General features: G+C 41.3%; 1 protein-coding gene across 2 annotated transcripts in view; it reads right to left on the bottom strand.

The window, feature by feature from the left end:
- The window catches only part of st18 (ST18 C2H2C-type zinc finger transcription factor), a 429006-nt gene that overhangs the window by 315669 nt on the left and 88503 nt on the right, over window positions 1–24834 (bottom strand). For both annotated transcript variants that reach the window (XM_043688314.2, XM_087986407.1), the window contains exon 3: window positions 24602–24731. In XM_043688314.2, coding sequence (XP_043544249.2) covers window positions 24602–24698 — 97 coding nt within the window. In that variant the 5' untranslated portion in view covers window positions 24699–24731. The remainder of the gene's footprint in view (window positions 1–24601; window positions 24732–24834) is intronic.

Genomic DNA, 24834 nt, shown 5'->3' with positions numbered 1-24834 from the left:
CCCAAGCACTGTTTAAACTAATTAAATTCAATACCTAGAACAAAAGACACTAACACTTACCACTCATTGCCTTCAAGTCCAACAACTCTAAACCCAATTGGAACTATAGAACAAATCCCGCAAAGAGCCCCAATCTGTTATGGACCAGGCCAGAACACTTCAAAACATATGAAGAAAGTAGCCCGGATCCTAACTTTGCTAGTTGTTTTAAGCAGGTGTGAAGTGAATTTTCCAGGAGTGATGCAGTGGTCAAACTGCTTAGTTTTAAACAAAACAGCATTTATTTGCAAGATTACAATGAAACACAAACAAAAGAGAACACAACATAGAATAACAACCTATCTGAAAACTCAACAGATATCCCAATTTAATGATGCTGTTCCAAATACTTGCAACAATTCCCATAAACACTCCTTGGCAGAAAAGGTAAATCAAACAAAGGAAAGAGATGGTAGAGAGAGTCAGCATTGAACACTTTCTTCCATATAGCTGTTTCTTGGACCAGCCTCAAAACTGACTGACTGCTTTCAGTGAATAGCAAGACTGCTAAAACCAAACCAGCGAAGGGTTGAGCTGAGAGAACTGGCCACTCCCCCTTCATTGTACAAGTGCTTTTTTAAAACTTTGAAAGTTTTTTTCCTGAGGCAGTGTCTGTTAGCTATAATCAAATTGGCCCTAAAACTCTTCAAACCTAGACCTGTCAGAATTTCTGCTTTTACGACCTCTCTGAGAAAAAAAAATTAAGGACAGCATAACCTTGTTAAAGGAGCAGCAGCATGGGCATAGATGGGCATAGGTGGCTCTATGGTTAGCACTGCTGCCTCACAGTGCCAAGGATCCAGGTGTGTGGAGCCTGTGTGGAGTTTGCTCATTCTCCCCGTGTGTGTGGGTTTCCACCCACAATCCAAAGATGTGCAGGTTAGGTCAATTGGCCATGCTAAATTACCTATAGGGATGTGTAGGTTAGGTGCATTCATCAGGGGCAAATATAGGATAAGGGGATGTGTCTGGGTGGGTTACTCTTCAGAAGGTTGGTGTGGACGTTTTAAGCCAAATGGCCTGTTTCCACATTGTGGGGATTCTAATTCAAGAATTATCACATGGAATAACCTGTAATTTTAGAATTTTTAAATAATTCTTTCAACACAACTGAAATTGTTAAGCACAAAGGTCAGCTTTCCTCCTTTTCCACTGATGTAACTTCCTTCATTTTTACAATTCTCCAACAACTTCCACCCAATTTTTCCCACTGGCTTGGTGAAGGTCTGCATTTCCGTCTGAAAGCCTTTTTGTTTCTCTACCTTTGTGGACCACAGAGGAGTGGCATTGAAAGTGAGGTGATGTAGTTATTCATTTCAGCTACAAACAGGTTAAGAATGCAATGGATGGGGAGACCACCAATAACACAGCTATATTTGTGACTTTGGTCAGGGTAACTTCAGTATTGTCAAAGAATGGAAATGGTTCAAATAATGATTTCAGGCAAGATGGGCATAAGTTAAGAAGCAATGTTTCAAGAATTCTTGATTATGAAAGGAGATTGGAGCTGGTGGAGGGGTTAACAGTAGGTTTTGGAGGAGTATGGTGAAGGCAGCTAATTAGAATTAGAATTAAACAGATAGTATCCTTTGCAAGCCAGATCGGAAGTCTCGCATGGTGTATTGACTGCCAGGGTGCAGGACATCTCTGACCGGCTTGAAAGGATATTGGAGCGGGAGGGGGAGGATCCAATTGTTGTGGTCCACATTGGGACTAACAACATAGGCAAAGCTAGGGTGGAGGACCTGTTTGGGGATTATCGAGCACGAGGAAGGAAATTGAAGTACAGGTCCTCAAGGGTCATAATCTCCGGATTACTGCCCAAGCCACGTGCCAATTGGCATAGGAATAAGAAAATTAGGGAAGTAAACACGTGGCTAAGGGATTGGTGTGGGAAAGAGGGATTCCACTTCATGGGGCATTGGCATCAGTTTTGGAACCGGGGGGATCTGTACCGTTGGGACGGTCTCCACCTGAACCGATCAGGCACCAATGTTCTAGCGAAGAGGATAAATAGGGTGGTCAGTAGGACTTTAAACTTCTGAGTTGGGGGGAAGGAAAAGTAAAAGTGACAGGGAGAATGGAGTTAAATGGAAAGATAAGCTGCAGGATAGCATATGTGCAGGCGGATTTAAACTTGAGACAGACTGGGAATGCAGCAAAAAGGAAGTATAACTTAGGACATCTTATGACTTCCAATATCTCTAATAAGAAAGTTAGCATTCAGGCACTTCACCTGAATGCTCGTAGCATTCGTAACAAAGCAGATGAACTAATGGCACAGATCATCGTGAATGATTATGATGTGGTAGGCATCACAGAGACGTGGTTACAGGGGGGTCAGGACTGGCAGTTAAACATCCAAGAGTTTTCAACTTATCGAAAAGACAGGGAGGTGGGCAGAGGGGGCGGGGTTGCCTTGTTAGTTAAGAACAAAATTAAATCTATGGCACTGAATGACATAGCATCGGATGATGTGGAGTCTGTGTGGGTGGAATTGAGGAACCACAAAAGCAAAAAAACCATAGTGGGAGTTATGTACAGACCACCTAACAGTGGTCAGGACCAGGGGCGCGACATGTACCGGGAAATAGAGAAGGCATGTCAGAAAGGCAAGGTCACGGTGATCATGGGAGACTTCAATATGCAGGTGGACTGGGTGAATAATGTTGCCAGTGGATCCAAAGAAAGGGAATTCATGGAATGCTTACAGGATGGCTTTTTGGAACAGCTTGTCATGGAGCCCACAAGGGAGCAGGCTATTCTGGACCTAGTGCTATGTAATGAACCTGACTTTATAAAAAATCTTAAAGTAAGGGAACACTTAGGAAGCAGTGATCATAATATGGTAGAGTTCAGTCTGCAGTTTGAAAGAGAGAAGGCAAAATCGGATGTAATGGTGTTACAGTTAAATAAAGGTAATTATGAGGGCATGAGAGAGGAACTGACGAAAATAGACTGGAAGCAGAGCCTAGCGGGGAAGACAGTAGAGCAAAAATGGCAGGAGTTTGTGGGTATAATTGAGGACACTGTACAGAGGTTCATCCCCAAGAAAAGAAAGATTATCCGGGGAGGGATTAGACAGCCATGACTGACAAAGGAAGTCAGGAAATCTATCAAAGAAAAAGAGAGATCCTATAAAGTGGCCAAGAGCACTGGGAAATCAGAAGATTGGGAAGGCTACAAAAACAAAAATAAACAGAGGATAACAAAGAGAGAAATAAGGAAGGAGAGGATCAAATATGAAGGCAGGCTAGCCAGTAATATTAGAAATCATAGTAAAAGTTTCTTTCAATACATAAGAAACAAACGACAGGCAAAAGTAGACATTGGGCCACTTCAAACTGATGCTGGAAGCCTAGTGATGGGAGATAAGGAAATAGCAGGAGAACTTAATAAGTACTTTGCATCAGTCTTCACAGTGGAAGACATGAGTAATATCCCAACAATTAAAGGGAGTCAGGGGGCTGAGTTGAGTATGGTTGCCATTACAAAAGAGAAAGTGTTAGAAAAGCTAAAAGGTCTTAAAATTGATAAATCTCCTAGCCCCGATGGGCTACATCCTAGAGTTCTGAGGGAGGTGGCTGAGGAAATAGTGGAGGCGTTGGTTGAGATCTTTCAAAAGTCACTGGAGTCAGGGAAAGTCCCGGATGATTGGAAGATCACTGTTGTAACCCCCTTCTTCAAGAAAGGATCAAGACAAAAGATGGAAAATTATAGGCCAATTAGCCTAACCTCGGTTGTTGGTAAAATTCTAGAATCCATCATTAAGGATGAGGTTTTAAATTCTTGGAAGAGCAGGGTCGGATTAGAACAAGTCAACATGGGTTTAGTAAGGGGAGGTCGTGCCTGACAAACCTGTTGGAATTCTTTGAAGAGGTGACAAATAGATTAGACTAGGGAAACCCAGTGGATGTGGTCTACCTAGACTTCCAAAAGGCCTTTGATAAGGTGCCACACAGGAGGCTGCTGAGCAAGATGAGGGCCCATGGTGTTTGAGGTGAGCTACTGGTATGGATTGAGGATTGGCTGTCTGATAGAAGGCAGAGAGTTGGGATAAAAGGTTCTTTTTCGGAATGGCAGTCAGTGACAAGCGGTGACCCGCAGGGTTCAGTGTTGGGGCCACAGCTGTTCACATTATATATTAATTATCTGGATGAAGGGACTGGGGGCATTCTAGCGAAGTTTGCCGATGATACAAAGTTAGGTGGAGAGGCAGGTAGTACTGAGGAAGTAGGTAGGCTGCAGAAGGATCTAGACAGTTTGGAAGAGTGGTCCAGGAAATGGCTGATGGAATTCAATGTGAGCAAATGCGAGGTCTTGCACTTTGGAAAAAAGAATACAAGCATGGATTACTTTCTAAACGGTGAGAAAATTCGTAAAGCCAAAGTACAAAGGGATCTGGGAGTGCTCGTTGAGGATTCTCTAAAGGTAAACATGCAGGTTGAGTCCGTGATTAAGAAAGCGAATGCAATGTTGTCATTTATCTCAAGAGGATTGGAATATAAAAGCACCGTTGTGCTACTGAGACTTTATAAAACTCTGGTTAGGCCCCATTTGGAATACTGTGTCCAGCTTTGGTCCCCACACGCCAGGAAGGATATACTGGCACTGGAGCGTGTCCAGCGGAGATTCACACAGATGATCCCTGGAATGTTAGGTCTAACATATGAGGAACGGCTGAGGATCCTGGGATTGTATTCATTGGAGTTTAGATGATTAGGGGGAATCTAATGGAAACTTACAAGATAATACATGGCTTGGAGAGGGTGGACGCTAGGAAATTGTTTCCGTTAGGCGAGGAGACTAGGACCTGTGGACACAGCCTTAGAATTAGAGGGGGTAAATTCAGAACAGAAATGCGGAGGCATTTCTTCAGCCAGAGAATAGTGGGCCTGTGGAATTCATTGCTGCAGAGTGCAGTGGAGGCCGGGACGCTAAATGTCTTCAAGGCAGAGATTGATAAATTCTTGATGTTACAAAGAATTAAGGGCTACGGAGAGAATGCGGGTAAGTGGAGTTGAAATGTCCATCAGCCATGATTGAATGGTGGAGTGGACTCGATGGGCCGAATGGCCTTACGTCCGCTCCTATATCTTATGATCTTATGGTCTTATAGAATTTGAAATGGACAGGCAGTAAAAGAGGAGTGAACATGACAGTGTTGTATTTGTCAGGCATTGAAAAGTGAAATAATTTAGGAAAGACCATTCATTATAACCTGAAGGCTTTTCTGATGCAGTTACAGATAAGGCAAGTCATGTATTGTTCAAACTTAGTGGCCAATGAACCACAGTCATAAGTTGGTTTACTTCCAAACTAATTCGTAAGAGTTATTTGCAAGTATGGTTTGTAATCTTACCTCAGAGAAGACACAAATATATGAGAAAAGTTTTAGTCAACAGTGATCACCAGTGATAATTCCAACCTCAAGGGACTGTTCAAAATTAAATTTATTTCCATTGAAGAAAACAAAAAGGTGTTTGAAGTGATGAAAAGTGTATACAACCCTGGAAGAAGCTATTCATCTTGAATACGAGCTTATCACTTGAGGACACACGCACAAAATTCAATATTACTTGAGAAATAGGATTGAAGGTTATAAAGATATTTAATGGCACAGCTCAACTCTGAAATTGTTTGACAGCTTAGTGTTTCCTAGAGTAAAAAATCAATAGATGGTGTAGGAGGGAAGTCCATGTAGAAATAATCATGTATGTATTCTCAATGGAGAGCACTAAACTGACAACAGAATATTCTCCCTTGCATTCAACTTCAAGTTCTTAAATCTACATTTTAAAGTTAAACTTGAAGTTTTTAATATGGTAAATAATTTTTATCACTACATGTCAATGGGTAAACCATGAGTATGTATACATTGTGAAAAAAGGGCAGAAATTAACCTATCCGCGCCTGCAGGAACAGGAGACCAGATATATCAGAATATCTGAATTTTAAGGCATGTTATCACTGCTAAGTAATGACGGTGGGTTTTACAGGTCATCCATGAGAGGGAATACAGATTGGTGTGCCTAGAAGTGTGGTGGTATGCCCTCTGCTGAGCTACCCAGATCTGCCCGGCTTTGATTTTGTATGGTGGGAGAGGAGTTAGATAAGTAATTGATTATCAATTAAGAACCAAGTCCTGCTGCTGGTCTGAATTAACAAACAATGGGTGAGGCCCACACCAAAGGTATCCTAGAGGTTTGGCCCAATAAACTGTTGGCCAGACAAGAGGGGGTGACAGGGCCTCATTTCTTCATTGCCAAAAGGAAGCCCCTTCCTCTTGATTTCTCAACTTCCTCTCAGCTTCTCTCCTTACATCTACTGTCCTCAACTCGTACTGTCTAGATGTTACCTCTCTCCACCCCTGCTTTCACTGGGAGCCTACCAAACTGGCAAAATTGAGTACTGCAGATGTTGGAGATTAGAATCAAGAGAGTGGTGCTAGAAAAGTACAGGAAGTCAGGCAGCATCTGAGGAGCAGGAAAATCGACGTTTCAGGCAATTCCTGATGAAGGGCTTTTGCCTGAAATGTCAATTTTCCTGCTCCTCAGATGCTGCCTGATTTGCTGCGCTATTCCAGCACCACACTCTTGACACCTACCAAACTGGAAAGACCCTGGAATTGTCTTTTATCATGTGTGTGGGGTCTAGCAAGTTTAAGTCTCCAAACTACTGGTTTCTGAGTCCAAGGTGTACTCCTTAAAACACTTCACTTGCAGCACAGTAGATACACACATTCTCTCAGACTCTGGTATAGCATCTGCCTCCACGCAGATCGGTCTGCATAATCATGTGACGCTGAGACCATCATTACAAAATGATCCATCATCATCATTATTATACATTTTAGTGATGACTCATTTGTCTACACCTGGAGGTCTGGATCCATCGTGGAAAGCATCTTCTTTGTCTTAGCCGCATTATGACAGTAGTCATATTTCTTCGTGATATTATCCATACTCCACAGCTGCCAGCCTCTGATTTACCGGCAGCTCTATGAAGTGGGATTTTCTCCTGAACTGAAGAAGAAAGATTGCCTGATGACAATTTAATTCCTGTCAACCATCAAGTTGAAGCAAGATAAGCTTACAAGCTGGTTTGCCTGACAAACTAGACAATTGGATTTACAAAGAACTGCATACAACTTGACGCTCTTTCAATTTTTTAATTATTACAAGTTGTAGCCAACACATTGGGAGGACCATGAATTAATTAGACTACTGACTTCAATATGCTGTAGTCTGAAATGACCCCGGCATTGTTAGGAGTATTATCCCATAAAGACTTTCCACTGTTGTTTTTTGTTACATTTTTTACATTATCAAGTATAAAAAGATAACTTTTGTTGTGTGCATTTTACTTCCTCAGAATTTATATTTATACAGAAATCTGTTCCAATGACCAGATCAGTGCAATAAACTAAACGTTTGAATTCCAACTTCCTGCCTTATAATACATTGCGATACAATAAATAAAACTTACTGTAAAATGCTAGAATAGTTTTTACAGCAAATAAGGTATTTTCTTAATAGAATTAAATTACTCTATTGTTTTTGGACAGAACATGCAATAGGACAAGATGAACAGTAAATGATAAACTCCAAAACAATAGCAATTTTTTTTCTGTTGTGGTATCAAATCCCTATTAGGGTTAATATGAATAAACAAAAACACAGGCGCAAGCATCATGGTGAATGATTAACCTACTCCAATTCACTGCAAGGAAAACAGGTAATCAACAGTGAGATGCATACTCGTTTCCATGATTTCTGCATGTTGCTAGTATTTCCTTGAAAATCACACAACACCAGGTTATAGTCCAACAGGTTTAATTGGAAGCACATTGGAAGCCCGCATCTCCGAATCATGGCTAGTATTTCCAGCATTGTTCCTTGGCTGTTCGCATCAGCAGGGGACTCAATGAGTTTTGAGAAGATTTGTAGCTCAGGTTGAGGTTTTGGATGTAGGTTTGCTCGCTGAGCTGAAAGGTCCATTTCCAGATGTTTCGTTACCTTACTAGGTAACATCTTCAGTGGACCTCATACAAAGCAATGCTGAAACTTCCTGCTTTCTATTTATATGTTTGGGTTTCCTTGGGTTGGTGATGCCATTTCCTGTGGTGATGTTATTTCCTGTGGTGAAGTCACTTCCTGTTCTTTTTCTCAGGGGGTGGAAGATGGGGTCTAACTCGATGTGTTTGTTGATCAAGTTCCGATTGGAACGCCATGGTTCTAGGAATTCTCGTGCGTGTCTTTGTTTGGCTTGTCCAAGGATGTATGTATTGTCCCAGTCGAAGTGGTGTCTTTCCTCATCCATATGTGAGGCTCCTAGTGAGAGAGGGCCATGTCTTTTTGTGGCTAGTTTTCTGCCTGCGTCCAATGTAGTGTTGTTACAGTCCTTACACGGTATTTTGTAAATGATGTAAGTTTTGCTCATTGTCATTGGACAATACATCCATCCTAGGACAAGCCAAACAAAGACACGCACGAGAATTCCTAGAAGAATGGTATTCCAACCGGAACTCTATCAACAAACACATTGAGTGTTAGATCCCATCTACCACCCCCTGAGAAAAGGAACAGGAAGTGACTTCACCACAGGAAATAACATCACCACAGGAAATGACAACAACCCAAAGAAATCCAAACATATAAGTAGAAAGCAGGAAGTTTCAGCATTGCTTCACATGAGGTCTACTGAAGATGTTACCTAGTAAGGTAACTAAACATCTGGAAATGGACCTTTCAGCTTAGCGAGCAAACCTGTATCCAAAAGGGGACTCAATATCATGACTGCCTAGCGTTACTCAACGATAGTATGTATTTTTTTAAAAGGTGGTTGCTGGTGGTGCTGAAATCATTGGCAATGATATACTATGGAAGGATCAACAATGGCTGTCCATCGAATTCAGTGAGCAAGAAAATGTTTTTAGACATTGCTTTGCTGGATAGAAGGGAAAAGGACAAACTCTGAGTCTGAGCAGATAAGGGAAACCCTAAATGAGTTTTTTTTTTGCCTCAGTTTTCACTAAGGAAATGGACCTTGTTGTGAATGAGAACTTTGAGGAGCTGGGATATGGGCTTGAACAGATCAAGATTGATGAAGTTGATGTGTTGGAAATTTTGACAAACGTTAAGATTGATAAGTCCCCAGGGCCAGACCAGATTTATCCTACGTTGCTCCAGGAAGAGAGAAAGGAGGTTGCTAAGCCACTGGTGAAGATCTTTGCTTCCTCACTCACCACAGAATCATACTGGAGTATTGGAAGGAGGTGAATAATGTTCCTCTTTTCAAGAAAAGTAATAGGGAAATCCCTGGTAATTACAGACCAGTCAGTCGTATGTCTGTGGTCAGCAAGGTTTTGGAAAGAATTCTGAGGGATAGGACTTATGACTATTTGGAAAAGCATGGCGTGTTTAAAGACAGTCAGCATGGCTTTGTGAGGGGCAGGTTGCACCTAACTAATTTTATTGAGTTCTTCGAAGAGGTGACAAGATAGGTTGATGAAGGTCGAGCAGTAGATGTGGTGTATATGGACTTCAGCAAGGCATTTGATAATGTTCCCCATGGTAGGCTCATTCATAAAGTCAGGACGTATGGGATACAGGGAGATTTGGCTTTCTGGATTCAGAATTGGTTGCCTGACAGAAAGTAGAGAGTGGTTGTAGATGGAAAGTATTCTGCCTGGAGGTCAGTGTTGAATGATGTCTTGCAAGGCTCTGTTCTTGGGCCTCTACTCTTTGTAGTTTTTATCAATGATGTGGATGAGGAGATTGAGGGCTGGGTTAGTAAATTTGCAGACGCCACAAAGGTTGGAGGTGCCATTGATAGTATCAAGGGTTATTGCAGGCTGCAATGCGACATAGACAGGATGCAGAGCTGAGCTGAGAAATGGCAGATGAAGTTCAACCGGGATAAATGCGAAGTGATGCATTTTGGAAAGTCAAACCTGAATGCTAAATATAGATTAAAGACAGGATTCTTGGCAGTGTGGAGGAACAGAGGGATCTTGGCGTTCATGTACATAGATCCCTCAAAAGTTGCCACCCAAGTGGATAGGATTGTTAAGAAAGCATATGGTGTTTTGGCTTTCATTAATGGGGGATCGAGTTTAAGAGCCGCGAGATTTTGCGACAGCTCTACAAATCCATGGTGAGACCACACTTGGAATATTGTGTCCAGTTCTTGTCGCTCTACTATAGGAAAGATACAGAGGCTTAGGAGATCGTGCAAAGAAGGTTTACCAGGATGCAGCCTGGACTGGAGAGCTTGTCTTATGAAGAGAGGTTGACTAAGCTTGGACCTTTCTCTCTGGAGAGAAGGAGGAAGAGAGGTGACTTGATTGAGGTATACAAGATAATGAGAGGCATGGATAGAGTCAATAGCCAGAGACTTTTCCCCAGGGCAGGATTTACTGGGACTAGGGGTCATAGTTTTAAGATATTAGGAAGAAGGTATAGATGAGACGTCAGAGGTAGATTCTTTACACAGAAAGTTGTGAATGCATGGAATGCATTGCCAGCAGAGTCATTAGGGACATTTAAGCACCTGTTGGACATGCACATGGACAGCAGTGAATTGAGGGGTGTGTAGGTCAGGTTATTTTATTTTAATCCTCAGCATAACTGCGTAGGCCGAAAGGCCTGTTCTATCATACATCATCAGACTGACACGGTCTCTCCATGCAAATGCTTGAAAGACAGTGGCAAGAGCTGACGTCAGAGGCCAATCCAATGAGTGTGAAGCCAAAGTCCTGAATGCAATACATGCTAAAAATTAACTATCTCAAGCAAAGTGATAAGGTGAGCAAATACATTTTCAAATGTCATATCTTATTAACTGTACCACTAACCTCATCTACTACTCATTCGCTACACTTACATCATTCACTTAATAGCAATCTCAACTAATCAGGACTCAGATTTAGTGGCCTAGATATTCCAATAGTCAGAAATTTGTTGGAGATATATAGACTGGAATTGCACATCAAGACCAAATGGAATCTCTAACAGCTGACTCCATGAGAATTGCTAGACCCTGCTGGATAACTCCCCACATCTTGAGCTTGCTGAGTGAATTAAAGTCGGAGAATTCAATGAGTTCTGACTCACTTAAGCTTAATAGTTACCCAAAACGTATGTGAGGATCAAAAACCTATTCTAGTTATCAGCACACTGAATTATGCAAAAGTGGGTTTGGTTTCTATGCCAATTCTTTCCACTCCTGAATTCATAGATACAGCAGGTCTAGCTCATCAGGGAGTGAGGTTACATATTATAGACAAATCAATTAAGGGCTTGGATGGTGTTTATAGAAGACTACTAATGGGATGTGCAGGAACAATCAAAATTGGCACAGGCCTTTGGGCAAAACTTGGAACACATCCTTTCCAGCTATCTCCATCAAGATGCTACAGTGTCTGGCTACCAATATCTCAAGCTACCATTGTAACACTGTAGTCTTCACCTAATATTTGAGTGCCATTCTGGATGTTCAGAGGGCTACCATTATGGCACGTGATACATGTGTGTAAAGAGATTTCCCTTAATCTATACTCCAAGAGGTTACTAGGATTTTTAAAATACCATCCCAGGAGACAGGCAATGGTTCTAAGGTGTGAGATCCAATTATCCTCTCTCAGGATAGCGGCATTCCTGCTACCACCACTGCCGTTCTTCAGAGAAAAGGTGAAAGTGAAGGATTAACTGAGTTGTTCTTGCAGACAGCTAGCATGGACTCACTGGATGAATGGCTTTCTTTTTTATGAAAACCTTCTATGATTTTCTTTGCATGGTTTCTTAGTGTTAGAAAAACAAGTACTACAGCGCTCAGTTTCAGTGCCTATGTGCTTTGTATTCTATTTCTCTGTTAATAAAGCCAAGGATCCCATATGCTTTTTTAACAGCCTTCTCAACTTGTCCTGCCAAAGATTTGTGTATGAGAAACCCCAGGTCTCTCTCTTCCTGCACTCCATTTAAAATTGCACCATTTAGTTTATATTGCCTCTTATTCTTCCTCACAAAAATGTATCACTTCACACTTGTGTGTTAAATTTCATCTGCCATGTGTCTGTTCATTTTATTATAAGAAATCTCCCAGAAAGAATGAGATGCAAAGGATTATTAAAAAAAAGGAACTGAAATAAATTAATATTAGCAAAACAGAAGTAGTATTCGAGAAGTTAATGGGACTGAAATTTGTGGAACGCAATGATCTATATTCCAGAGTTTTGAAAGAGATGATTTTCAAGATAATGATTGTATTGGTGATCATTTTTCACAACAGTACAGATTCTGGAATGGTGCCTGCAGATTGGAAGGTTGCAAACGTAAGTCCACTAATTTAAGGTGGATGGAGAAAACAGACAGTTACAGACCTGACATAAGCAGGATAGAAAATGTCAGAATCCCTAGGGAAGTTTGTGATAAATGAGTACTAAGGTAATAATTATCTGAATGGACAGGGTTATCATGGATTGATGGAAAGGGAATCACATTTGACAAACACATTAGAATTTTTACTAGTGGAGTAGATTATAGAGAATGAGTGGATGAGGTGTATTTAAATTTTCCAAAGGCTTTTGATAAGGCTTCACTGTAGTGAAGAAGATTAGAACACATGGAATAGGAGATAACATATCTAGATTGTACTGAAGTCTAGTTAACAGAAAGAAAACAGAGAGAACGAATAAATGGGTGATTCTCAGCTTGGAAGGCTGTAACCAGTGGGAAACAAAAAAAGAGAATGCTGAAGAAACTCAGCAGATCTTGCAGCATTTATGGAGAAAGAAGCAGAGTTAACATTTTGAGTCCAAATATCATTTTCTGAAGAACAGTCATCTTTTGTGGCGCACCCTAACGGACAGCTATGAAAAAGTAAAAAGTGGGTAAATCAAAGAATACATCACTAACTCAGGTTTAAGGGGGAAAAAGCAATTATAATTTGATTTCAGCTCATTCTCTGTTTCTCTGTGAGAACACATAGAAATTGCAAAACCTTACAAGAAACCAGTTAAATGCCTATACTATAATAATTCCACTTTAGAAATAATTGTGACAATATTTTCCACCCAAAGAAGAGTTTGAAAGCATGCAAATTACAAAACCATCTCTGCAGCTAAAGAAACCCAAAACCAATAGGTTATAGCTATGCTTATTCCCACAGCCTCTACACACCTTTAAATGGGAACAAGATTGGTCTGCATGTCAGGGCTTGCTAGAGTTAAATTGGGTCTCTGCTGCAGCAAAGAACAGTCATAACAAAGCACCATAATGAGAAATAAGACTGAATGGGTGTTTTAAAAAAAGTTGAATATTTATCTATATCAATTTTGTGCAAGAATAGGAGTCCAATTTCAGCCCTGTCTGTACTGTATGAAACTCTGGAATAGGATTTTGACTTGTTTCTGATACCTTAGCATAATTGTAGCCAACCAAAGCAGCACAAAACAGGAGTGAGTGAGTTGTGCTCAAAATACCAAAATTTTCCATAACCTTTTACTCTGTTTTTGGATTAAATTTTCCTGTAACCAAAGCCACTTGCAAAACTGGTCACATCTCCACATCAATTCTATGTGATATTGTCAACTGAGTCTGGTGGGGAATGCTCTTTCAATTGAAGTCATTTTCTTCAGTAAATAGACAGGTCTTAAAAGGTTTTCATACATACTAAAGCAAAGAAACTGACAATTGCGTATCACTAAAGTTTGTAAATACTTTTTAAAAGTATTATTCAATGTTTTTTAATCTGGTTACTCACAGCAGGAGAACTGGACAGCTTTAATAAATGCATTCTTTTTGCTGTTAAACCTATTTAGCTACATTATAGAAAATGCACATTTACTTCACTAAATAAATAAATGTTTTGACCAATAAAATAAAAATTATGCTTCATTGTGTTGTCCATGGATTCATAGACAAGCTTAAAATGTGCATGGATTCATAGACAAGCTTATTGGCGAAAACTTCTCATAGTAGCGAAGTTGCAGTGGCAGAACAGAAAGTGAGCCACATTTCCCTTTGGTGCTGGATGGCTGGCCATGTGTGACCACTCACCAGCTGCCAAATGCTACGCAGGTTCACTGATATCCCATTATTGCCTCATGGGGGTGAAGATCTTGAGCTATAATGAAAGGCTACACAGGTAGTCATTGCCTGAAAGCCACCCACATCAGTGTGGCTAAGATTGGAGGCTTTGTCATTACACATATTGTTTGAATTCTGCTATTTTTCACCTTTGTGGAAAAATAACTGCCACTAGACTGATATCTTGGAGTCGATAGTGAGTGGTCCAATGGTTCAGCAACACTCCAGGCTTCCTCTAGACTTTCTGGAAAAGGTTAAAGATCCTGTTTTTCAGGGATGTCAGAAGGAACACCTCCCATCTCATCAAAGCAGTGACTGAAAATGGCTTTCCTGAGTGTTGGCAGTGGGACACAGTAGAACCTGAGTCCAGTGCACAAACAGGATGAATGACTTGCTGTGGTCTACAGAGGAAATGCACTGTCTAATCAATACAGATGGACAAACATATGGGCATCAAGCAATGAAAATGTGCAAATGGAGAGGGATGTCAGGCAGGAGCTTGAGTAGACCTCAGCATCAGTTGGAACATGTAAAGTGAATACATGGGAATGCTGGGAAACTTGCACCAGTTGTAGGACAGTTTGCATGTCAAATATTTACTTAGGGAGTGCTCAGGGGCTGTCTAAGGCCTACAACTTCATAAAGTTATATGTACTCTTTGGGCTGACACTTAATCCTTCTGTCAATCTGCAGGAGAAAACCACTCACAATAGGCAGGAGTGCTTAAACATTTATTGAGAAGCCCCTGGACATATGAATTTAGATCTCTTATGAAGAGGTTGCCACAGAATTTGCCTGGGAAGACCAACACTAAGACTCCTCAGATGGGGAGATCAGTGTTTCTTAGCAATCAAGTGAGGATGTTTCCAGTCTATTGTTGATAAGTGAACATAGATGAGTGGCTCTTCACACATTGTTCAAAAGAAGGATTGAGCCTCCCCAATGTTCTGATAATTTTTAGACTTTTTTTCTTCTTCTTGATAAGATTTATTTCAGTTTGTATCTTTGATGTTTCTTTTTGCCTTTTCCACTTCTGTCATCATGTATTGTTGTTTGCTCAGCATCTAATTCTCTTTATCTTTCAAAGTAATGTTACTTGAGTTCACGGAACTTTTCACAAGAACTCTTCACTTACAAATTGATCGATGCATGCAGTTCTTCAGACTATGATAGAGCTATTGCTCTCTTCCCTTTTTTTTTCCCTTTAATCATGTCACTGACATCATCGCTGCATTATGTACTCCTTGGTTATAGTAATGGCTAAGCAAGAAGGGGACAAAGCCTCTCCAGATGCCCATTCTTCTTGAGGACTCAGCAAGGTGCTGACACACACTACAAGGGAGGAGAAATACAAGACAGGTACCCAGGAACCTCATCCCATGACACTTCAAGGAAGCCCACCACCTCCACTCTCCCAGTGACCTAATGTTTTCCAGCAGTTCAAGTCAAGGAACATGCACTTGCACCTATGCTAAAGAAGCTCAAATGTCAAAGCCACAAGAAAATGACCATCAAAATTATCTCAGTCAACACGAGACACCACCACTTCACGTTCACCTCCAAATCACTCACAATCCTGACTTGGAAATATATTGCCATTCCTTCAACATTGCTGGGTAAACTCCTGGAATTCCCTATCGAAGGGTATCATGGGTTTCTATCATCTTCTTAAGGGAACCTGGGCTCAGGCAATAATGGGCCCAGGTATCTAGGCAGTGTCCTTGTCCCACAAGTGAGTAAAAGAAAGGGTACTACAATCAGCAGACTTCCTCACATCAGACATTGATGTAATGGTTCCACCTTAACATAGTAGGAGAATAATTGAGGAGATAAAAGTACACAAAGGTGACATGAGTGTCTAATCAGTGTATAGATTTAAAAACATTTCTCGGTATGTATTCAATTTCACATTATTCATGTGTAGTATATATTTTCATTATGTTGATAGTTGCTGCAATGATTGTGTGCATTCATGGGTGTTGTAATTTCTTTTCTTGACCAGTTTTGGATGATATCAGCCCATGGATATATCATTTATTGTGTCACATCATCGGTAGTGGCATCTTTTAGAATCTTGATCCATTCACCCTTTGTAAAATCAAGGGCTTGAAACATATCTGGTAATCCAGCAGGTAATATTCACCTGACCATCATTCTTGTGAAACTGCTGTCCAAGCAGCATCTGTAGCCAAGTCTTTGCATGTCTTGCCAGTGTCTGCATGACACGGTTCTTGACAAGGCATTGCCCTCATTTGGAGACTATGTCAGGGAAATGTGTGATTCCCTGACAACTTACAAGTACACATTGGTTCCAGTACAGCATACATATGAGTTTATATGTGGAAACGGCCTGCAAGATTTTCTGTCCAGATGTCAGAGGTCATGGAATGTACAGTGTTATAGAGGTAGTGCACCGATCCTACTGACACTGAAGCCTGGATTTATATTAACAACACATCCAGATCTAGTAGAATTGCCTTTTCTCAGATTGGCACATACACAGATCACAATGTTGAAAGAAATCATCAATTTTATTGAAACCATCAACTCAGAAGAACAGTCCAATGAAGTTGTTCATAACCATGAGGGAACCTCAGATTCTCAGCCACCAGAGATTAATAACCAATGTCTTGGAAATATTATGATGCATCACTCAGCCTAGGATCTGGCGCCAATGAGCTTGTCCTGAGTCTGTCTGCCACATCATATCATCACCCTAGCATTGTGCTGTACATGTGACATCTTCTCTGTTCCTGAGTAATATCTTCCTCCCCATCTGAAAATTTCTTCTCCCTTTGCTGAGTGAGATTAGGCAGAACATAGCAGATCAAAATAATCCTGCCCTTCCTTTCTGAAAAGTAGTTCAGCACTCTGCCTGAATGGACTAAGCTGAAGAACCTAATTTCTTAAAACTGTCTGTTCTTGTTGAGATATGGGTGGCATTATATTTTTCCTTTGCTGCACTTTATGAGCTTGCCTTTGGTGGAATCCAGGGCCTATTGGTCACCAAGAGCAAAACTTGCCATTAGCCCACTTGACCTGCCTTCAAAATGTTGAGATCCCAATACTATACCTTCCTCCTGTAGTTGGGAAAATGATTTTTGACCTTCATGCCTGCCAACGTCCCACACACCAGAGGAGGTAAAGATTCTGCCACATATTTGTGATTATGTAAGTACATTGCAAATACTTGAAGTATAGTCTAGTCGGAGAAAGTGAGGACTGCAGATGCTGGAGATCAGAGCTGAAAAATGTGTTGCTGGAAAAGCACAGCAAGTCAGGCAGCATCCAAGGAGCAGGAGAATCGACGTTTCGGGCATAAGCCCTTCTAGTCAGCCTAATTTCAAGCCCATTTTGGATGCAATTTCTTGAATATGATTAAGAAGTCTCAAACTGACTCCTTTAAAAACATTTTCAGAAAAAGCTTTAAATGCAAAAATGTCTGTGCTTATTACTCACTCAACTCAAAGTCATTTGGGAAATGCAAGTCAATGAATACATACAGATGAGTTAAAAGCCATCAAGTTGGAATGACTCAGAACAGGTGTTTATGTTTTGTAATATATTCTGAATGGTCACAACAGTTGCCACTTTTACCTATGTTCACTAGCTCAACTGCAGTTCAATCAGCTAACATCATCAGAATGCAAATAATCTGCCAATTAAGGAAATGTGAATCGGTACAACAGTGAATCTCAAGAGCGAGATGAAATAAACAATGATATCGTTTGACCAAAAATCTCTATTTTTTTGAAATCACTAAGTTGAATGTTTCTTCAATTATTTCTTTTCAAATAAAAATAGGAAATGGTAGTTGAATGGACCAAGTGCTCAATGACCGCTTGAGTCTCAGGTAAATAGAATAATGAGGTAGGCGTTTAGTATGCTTTCCTTTATTAGTCAGAGTATTGAGTACAGTAGTTAGGATGTCATGTTACGGCTGTACAGGACATTGGTTAGGCCATTTCTGGAATTTTGTGTGGAATTCCTGGTCTCCCTCCTTTCGGAAGGATGTTGTGAAACCTAAAAGGGTTCCACAAGGATTTACAAGGATGTTGCCAGGATTGGAGGGTTTGAGCTATAGGGAGAGGCTGAAAGGCTGGGGCTGTTTTCCCTACAGCATCAGGTGCTGAGGGGTGACCTATAAAGTCATGAGGGGCATGAATAGGGTAAATAGACAAGGTATTTTCCCTTGGGTGTGGGAATCCAGAACTGGAGGGCATAGGTTTAGGGTGAGAGGGGAAAGATTTAAAAGGGACCTAAGGAGCAACTTTTTCACACAGAGGGTGGTGCATGTATGAAATGCCAAAGGAAGTGGTGGAGGCTGGTACAGTTACAACTTTTAAAAGGCATCTGGATGGGTACGTGAATAGGAAGGTTTTAGAGGGATATGGGCCAAGTGCTGGCAAATGGGACTAGATTTATTTAGGATATCTGGTCGGCATGGATGAGTTGGATCGAAGGGACTGTTTCTGTGCTGTATAGCCCTATGACTCTATGTTACAGAATATGATGGTACATTATGAGGGAAGAAACTTCTTAACATTTTTAAGGCTTAAGTTAGACCATAAGACAGAGGAACAGAAATCAGAGCATTCACCCATCGACTGTGTTCCGCCATTCAATCATAGCTGATAAGTTTCTCAAACTCAATCTCTCGCTTTCTCTCCATAACCCTTGATCGCGTTGATACTCATAAGCCTATAAATTTGCTTGGAGAACAAAATATCAATGAAACAGGTATTTTTCCATGATATTTTCCTCTGCTGTGGGCATCAAGTGGTCAGTAGGTATTAATGTTTAATGATCCCAGTCCATTGGACCACAAGCAATCCATTCTAAGCTCTATCATCTGAAACATGATCTAATGTCGGCTGTGTTTCCTATCTTCTTTCAACCACAAACTCACTAATCACTCAGTAGGACTGGTAAACTGTGAGTCTTTTTTTTAACAATTTCAGTTGTTTGTGCATATTGCTGGAGATTTACTGATTTTCGTGTATGGGTTATACTTGTTGGCCATCCCTAGTTGATTTTAACAGATTGGCTCTCAAGGTAATTTCTATGGGCAATTAAAAATCAACCATGTTGTTGTGAGTCTGGAGTCACATATAAGTCAGATCAAGTTGTGAAGTGAAGTTGGAGTTGGAGCGCAGAGCTGGTCGGGAAGGTAAGTGATTGATATTTAAGAACTTACCTCGACGCCAACGGTCTTTTCACAGCAGAGAGCGGCGCGAGCTGGGCAGAAGTGAAGTTGGAGCGCAGAGCTGTTCGGGAAGGTAAGTGATTAATGTTTGAATGGGTGTGTTCTGGGGGAGGGTGTGCAGCCAGAAGTCGTGGTGCATGTTGGCACCAACGACATAGGTAGGAAGAGGGGTGGGGAGGTCATTCAAGAGCTCAGGGAATTAGGCTGGAAGCTAAAAGCTAGGACAGACAGAGTCGTCATCTCTGGGTTGTTGCCGGTGCCACGTGACAGTGAGGCAAGGAATAGGGAGAGAGTGCAGTTGAACACGTGGCTGCAAGGATGGTGTAGGAAGGAGGGCTTCAGGTATTTGGACAATTGGACTGCATTCTGAGGAAGGTGGGACCTTACAAGCAGGACTGGTTGCACCTGAACTAGAAGGGCACCAATATCCTGGGAGGTAGGTTTGCTAGCACTCTTCGGGGGGATTTAAACTAATTTAGCAGGGGGATGGGATCCGGACTTGTAGTCCAGCAAGCAGGTTAGCTGTTTGTCAGGATGTCCAAGAATGTAGGGAGGCTGTGGAGAAGGTAGCACTGACAGGGAATACTTGCGGACACAGAGATGGGTTCAAGTGTGTATAGTTTAACGCAAGAAGTATCAGAAATAAGGTGGGTGAACTTAAGGTGTGGATCGGTGCCTGGGACTACGATGTTGTGGCCATCACGGAAACGTGGATAGAAGAGGGACAGGAATGGTTGTTGGAGGTTCCTGGTTACAGATGTTTCAGTAAGATTAGGTAAGGTGGTAAAAAAGGAGGGGGGGGTGGCGTTGCTAATTAGAAATGGTATAACGGCCTGCAAAAAGGCAGTTCGAGGGGGATCTGCCTTTGGAGGTATTATGGGCTGAAGTCAGAAATAGGAAAGGAGCAGTCACCTTGTTGGGTGTTTACTATAGGCCCCCCAATAGCAGCAGAGATGTGGAGAAACAGATTGGGAAACAGATTTTGGAAAGGTGCAGAAGCCACAGGGTAGTAGTCATGGGCGATTTCAACTTCCCAAATATTGATTGGAAGCTCTTTAGATCAAGTAGATTGGATGGGTCGGTGTTTGTGCAGTGTGTCCAGGCAGCTTTTCTAACTCAGTATGTAGATTGTCCGACCAGAGGGGAGGCCATATTGGATTTGGTACTTGGTAACAAACCTGGACAAGTGATGGGCTTGTTAGTGGGTGAACATTTTGGTGATGGTGACCACAATTCTGTGACTTTCACCTTGGTTATGGAGAGAGATAGGTGCGTGCAACAGGGTAGGTTTTACAATTGGGGGAAGGGTAAATACGATGCTGTAAGACAGGATCTGAGGAGCATAAGTTGGGAGCATAGGCTGTCAGGGAAGGATGTCGTGGAAATGTGGAACTTTTTCAAGGAACAGATACGACGTGTCCTTGATATGTATGTACCTGTCAGGCAGGAAAGAGATGGTCATGTGAGGGAACCTTGGTTGACGAGGGAGGTTGAATGTCTTGTAAAGAGGAAGAAGGAGGCTTACATAAGGTTGAGGAAACAAGGTTCAGACAGAGCATTGGAGGGATACAGGATTGCCAGAAGGAAGCTGAAGAAAGGGATTAGGAGAGCTAAGAGAGGGCATGAAAAATCTTTGGCGGATAGGATAACCCCAAGGCATTTTATGCGTATGTGAGAAACATGAGAATGATGAGAACGAGGGTAGGTCCAATCAAGGACAGTAGTGGGAGACTGTGTATTGAGTCAGAAGAGATAGGAGAGGTCTTGAATGAGTACTTTTCTTCAGTATTTACAAACGAGAGGGACCGTATTGTTGAAGAGGAGAGTGTGAAACAGACTGGTAAGCTAGAAGAGATACTTGTTAGGAAGGAAGATGTGTTGTACATGTTGAACAACTTGAGGATAGACAAGTCCCCCGAGCCTGACAGGATATATTCTAGGATTATGTGGGAAGCAAGAGAGGAAATTGCGGAACCGTTGGCAATGATCTTTTCACTGTCAACAGGGGTGGTACCAGGGGACTGGAGAGTGGCGAATGTTGTGCCCCTGTTCAAAAAGGGAATAGGGATAACCCCGGGAATTACAGGCCAGTTAGTCTTACTTCGGTGGTAGGCAAGGTAATGGAAAGGGTACTGAGGGATAGGATTTATGAGTATCTGGAAAGACACTGCTTGATTAGGGACAGCCAGCACAGATTTGTGAAGGGTAGGTCTTGCCTTACAAGTCTTATTGAATTCTTTGAGGAGGTGACCAAGCAAGTGGATGAGGGTAGAGCACTGGATGTAGTGTACATGGATTTTAGTAAGGCATTTGATAAGGTTCCCCATGGTAGGCTTATGCGGAAAGTCAGGAGGCATGGGATAGAGGAAAATTTGGCCAGTTGGATAGAAAACTGGCTAACCGGTCGAAGTCAGAGAGTGGTGGTAGATGGTAAATATTCAGCCTGGAGCCCAGTTACAAGTGGAGTTCCGCAGGGATCAGTTCTGGGTCCTCTGCTGTTTGTAATTTTTATTAATGACTTGGAAGAGGGAGTCGAAGGGTGGGTCAGTAAATTTGCAGATGATACGAAGATTGGTGGAGTTGTGGATAGTGAGGAGGGCTGTTGTCGGCTGCAAAGGGACTTAGATATGATGCAGAGCTGGGCTGAGGAGTGGCAGATGGAGTTCAACCTTGTCAAGTGTGATGTTGTCCATTTTGGAAGGACAAATAAGAATGCGGAATACAGGGTTAACGGTGGGTTCTTAGTCAGGTGGAGGAACAGAGGGATCTTGGGGTCTATGTTCATAGATCTTTAAAAGTTGCCACTCAGGTGGATAGAGCTTGTAAGAAGGCCTATGATGTATTAGCGTTCATTAGCAGAGGGATTGAATTCAAGAGTCATGAAGTGATGTTGCAGCTGTACAGGACCTTGGTTAGGCCACATTTGGAGTACTGTGTGCAGTTCTGGTCACCTCACTTTAGGAAAGATGTGGAAGCTTTGGAGAGGGTGCAGAGAAGATTTACCAGGATGTTGCCTGGAATGGAGAATAGGTCGTATGAGGATAGGTTGAGAGTGCTAGGCCTTTTCTCATTGGAATGGCGAAGGATGAGGGGTGACTTGATAGAGGTTTATAAGATGATCAGAGGAATAGATAGAGTAGAGAGTCAGAAACTTTTTCCCCGGGTACAACAGAGTGTTACAAGTGGACATAAATTTAAGATGAAGGGTGAAAGGTATAGGGGGGATGTCAGGGGTAGGTTCTTTACCCAGAGAGTGGTGGGGGCATGGAATGCACTGCCTGTGGGAGTGGCAGAGTCAGAATCATTGGCAACCTTTAAGCGGCAATTGGATAGGTACATGGATGGGTGCTTAAGCTAAGACAAATGTTCGGCACAACATCGTGGGCCGAAGGGCCTGTTTTGTGCTGTATTGTTCTATGTTCTATGTTCTATGTTCTATCAAGCAAGGATAGCAGATTTCTTTCCCCAAAGGGCATAAAGTGAACCAAATGGGAATTTATGACAATCAGTGCGTAATCATCACCATGAGGTTAGTATTTAATATCAGATATTAATGGAATTCAAATCTGACTATCTGCCATGGATTTCAACCTATGTGCCCAGAAAACTATCATGGAGCTATGGATTACTATCACATTTACACTATGGCACTGCTTCTCCACTTCTTAATAGTACATCCTGCTTGGTCAACTAACACATAGCAACTACAGTATAGCATGACAGATGGCATTGTATTCTGCCTGATGATGTACACAGATTATAGAAATACCCACTTAAAGACATTCCACAATGATTTCCATTACAGTTGTGCTGTGTTAAATGATTTCCTCTGATTATGAGGTGCATTTTTCAAACAGCAAAGGACAGTTACAAGTATTTAATATGATACAAGCCGTACTATATTCTTCAGTGTGCTATTTATAGTTAGGCATTAATTCATTTAAAACAACAGACTTACTACCTGCTTCATAGCATATGGAGAAAAGAAGTGAAATCATCTCGAGTGTTTTTACATGAACTTTACTGGTTATTAAAAAGACCATTATATGAATTGTTCACAGCAAAATCAAACCAGGAAAATGGAATTGCAAATTGAAAAGTGTAAAACATTTAAAATGGTTATCATGCTATTGAATAAATATGTATGATTCGGAGGTGCCAGTGTTGGACTGGAGTGTACAAAGTTAAAAATCACACAACACCAGGTTATAGTCCAACGGGTTTATTTGGAAGCACTAGCTTTCGGAGCACTGCTTCTTCATCAGGTGGTTGTGCAGTATAAGATTGTGGGAAACACAACTTATAGCAAAGGTTCACAGTGTAATGCAACTGAAATTATATATTGAAAAAGACCTAGATTGTTTGTTAGAACCCTTTAGAATGATCATGTTTGTTTTGGTTCCTTCATATGTAAATCCGAGAACTTCTTTTTAAAAGTTGCATTCTCAGGTGAACTTTAACAATAAGTGCCACGTTGTCTCAGATAATGCATTGAAGGTGTCAGTGCCCTGTGTGAGGCTATCTGTGCCCCAATGTTCAGACTGATTCTAATCTAAAAAAGGGGTTTATAGAATCTTACATGGATTTAAGCAGTTTTGAGCAAAATAAAATATAATTCTGCAAGTACAAATTCACCCCACAAACTTGTGTGTGTGTGTGTGTGTGTGTGTGCGCGCGCGCATGTGAATATGTGTGTGGGGAGCTTATGAGTGTCTGTGAGAGAGGGTGTGTATGTGTGTGAGTGTAAAGGAGTTATAAGTCTGTGATAGGGTGTGTGTGTGTGTGTATATGTGTGTGTGTGTGAGAGAGAGAGAGAGAGAGAGAGAGAGAGAGAGAGAGAGAGTATAGTGCAGTGGGGTCACGTGTTGTGTGACATGAACCCAAGGTCCCGGTTGAGGCCATCCCCATGGGTATCAAACTTGGCTCACCAAATATGTATTTATCATGCAAGTTGTTTTTAATTCAAACAATCCAATCTGCTATCAAATAATGTAAGCGTTTTCTGATTTTTAGTTAAATTCAACATAAAAATGTTCCCCTCTAACTCTGTATTTCCAGAATTTTGAGGGAATTTCAAAAGTCTAAACAATAGAAACTCTACATTGTGTAAGTGAGCACAAGAGTGTAGTAATTGCAAAGGGAAGCTAGACATCAAAGTATAGACTGCAAATAAACATTGAAAGACAGAGGGGGGAAACAATAATTCAGAAAACATATTAAGTATTCCTCCTCTTTATGTAAAAGGCTAAAAATATTTTTACATTACCTTTACCAGAGGTCTTGTCTTCCTCTTCTGTACCCAATAGGTTCTCAGCACTTTGTTTTCTCATGCTGGTCTTGTGATTTTTAATTGCTCTCACCATCACACTGCTCTGTTCCACAGTTCTTATAGCTGTCTAAAGGGTATCCAAACGGTAATTAATGTTTCTCCTTAAGCAATAAACTCTCATGAAATTTATGCTGACAGCTACATTTGAGATTCTTTTATTTAAGGGATGA

Source organism: Chiloscyllium plagiosum, unplaced genomic scaffold, assembly GCF_037043375.1.
Source record: "Chiloscyllium plagiosum isolate Xiang-an unplaced genomic scaffold, Cpla_swu_hap1 HiC_scaffold_4, whole genome shotgun sequence".
Taxonomy (NCBI): domain Eukaryota; kingdom Metazoa; phylum Chordata; class Chondrichthyes; order Orectolobiformes; family Hemiscylliidae; genus Chiloscyllium; species Chiloscyllium plagiosum.
The sequence above is the reverse complement of the archived record's forward strand: the minus strand, read 5'-3'. Positions and strand labels throughout refer to the sequence as shown.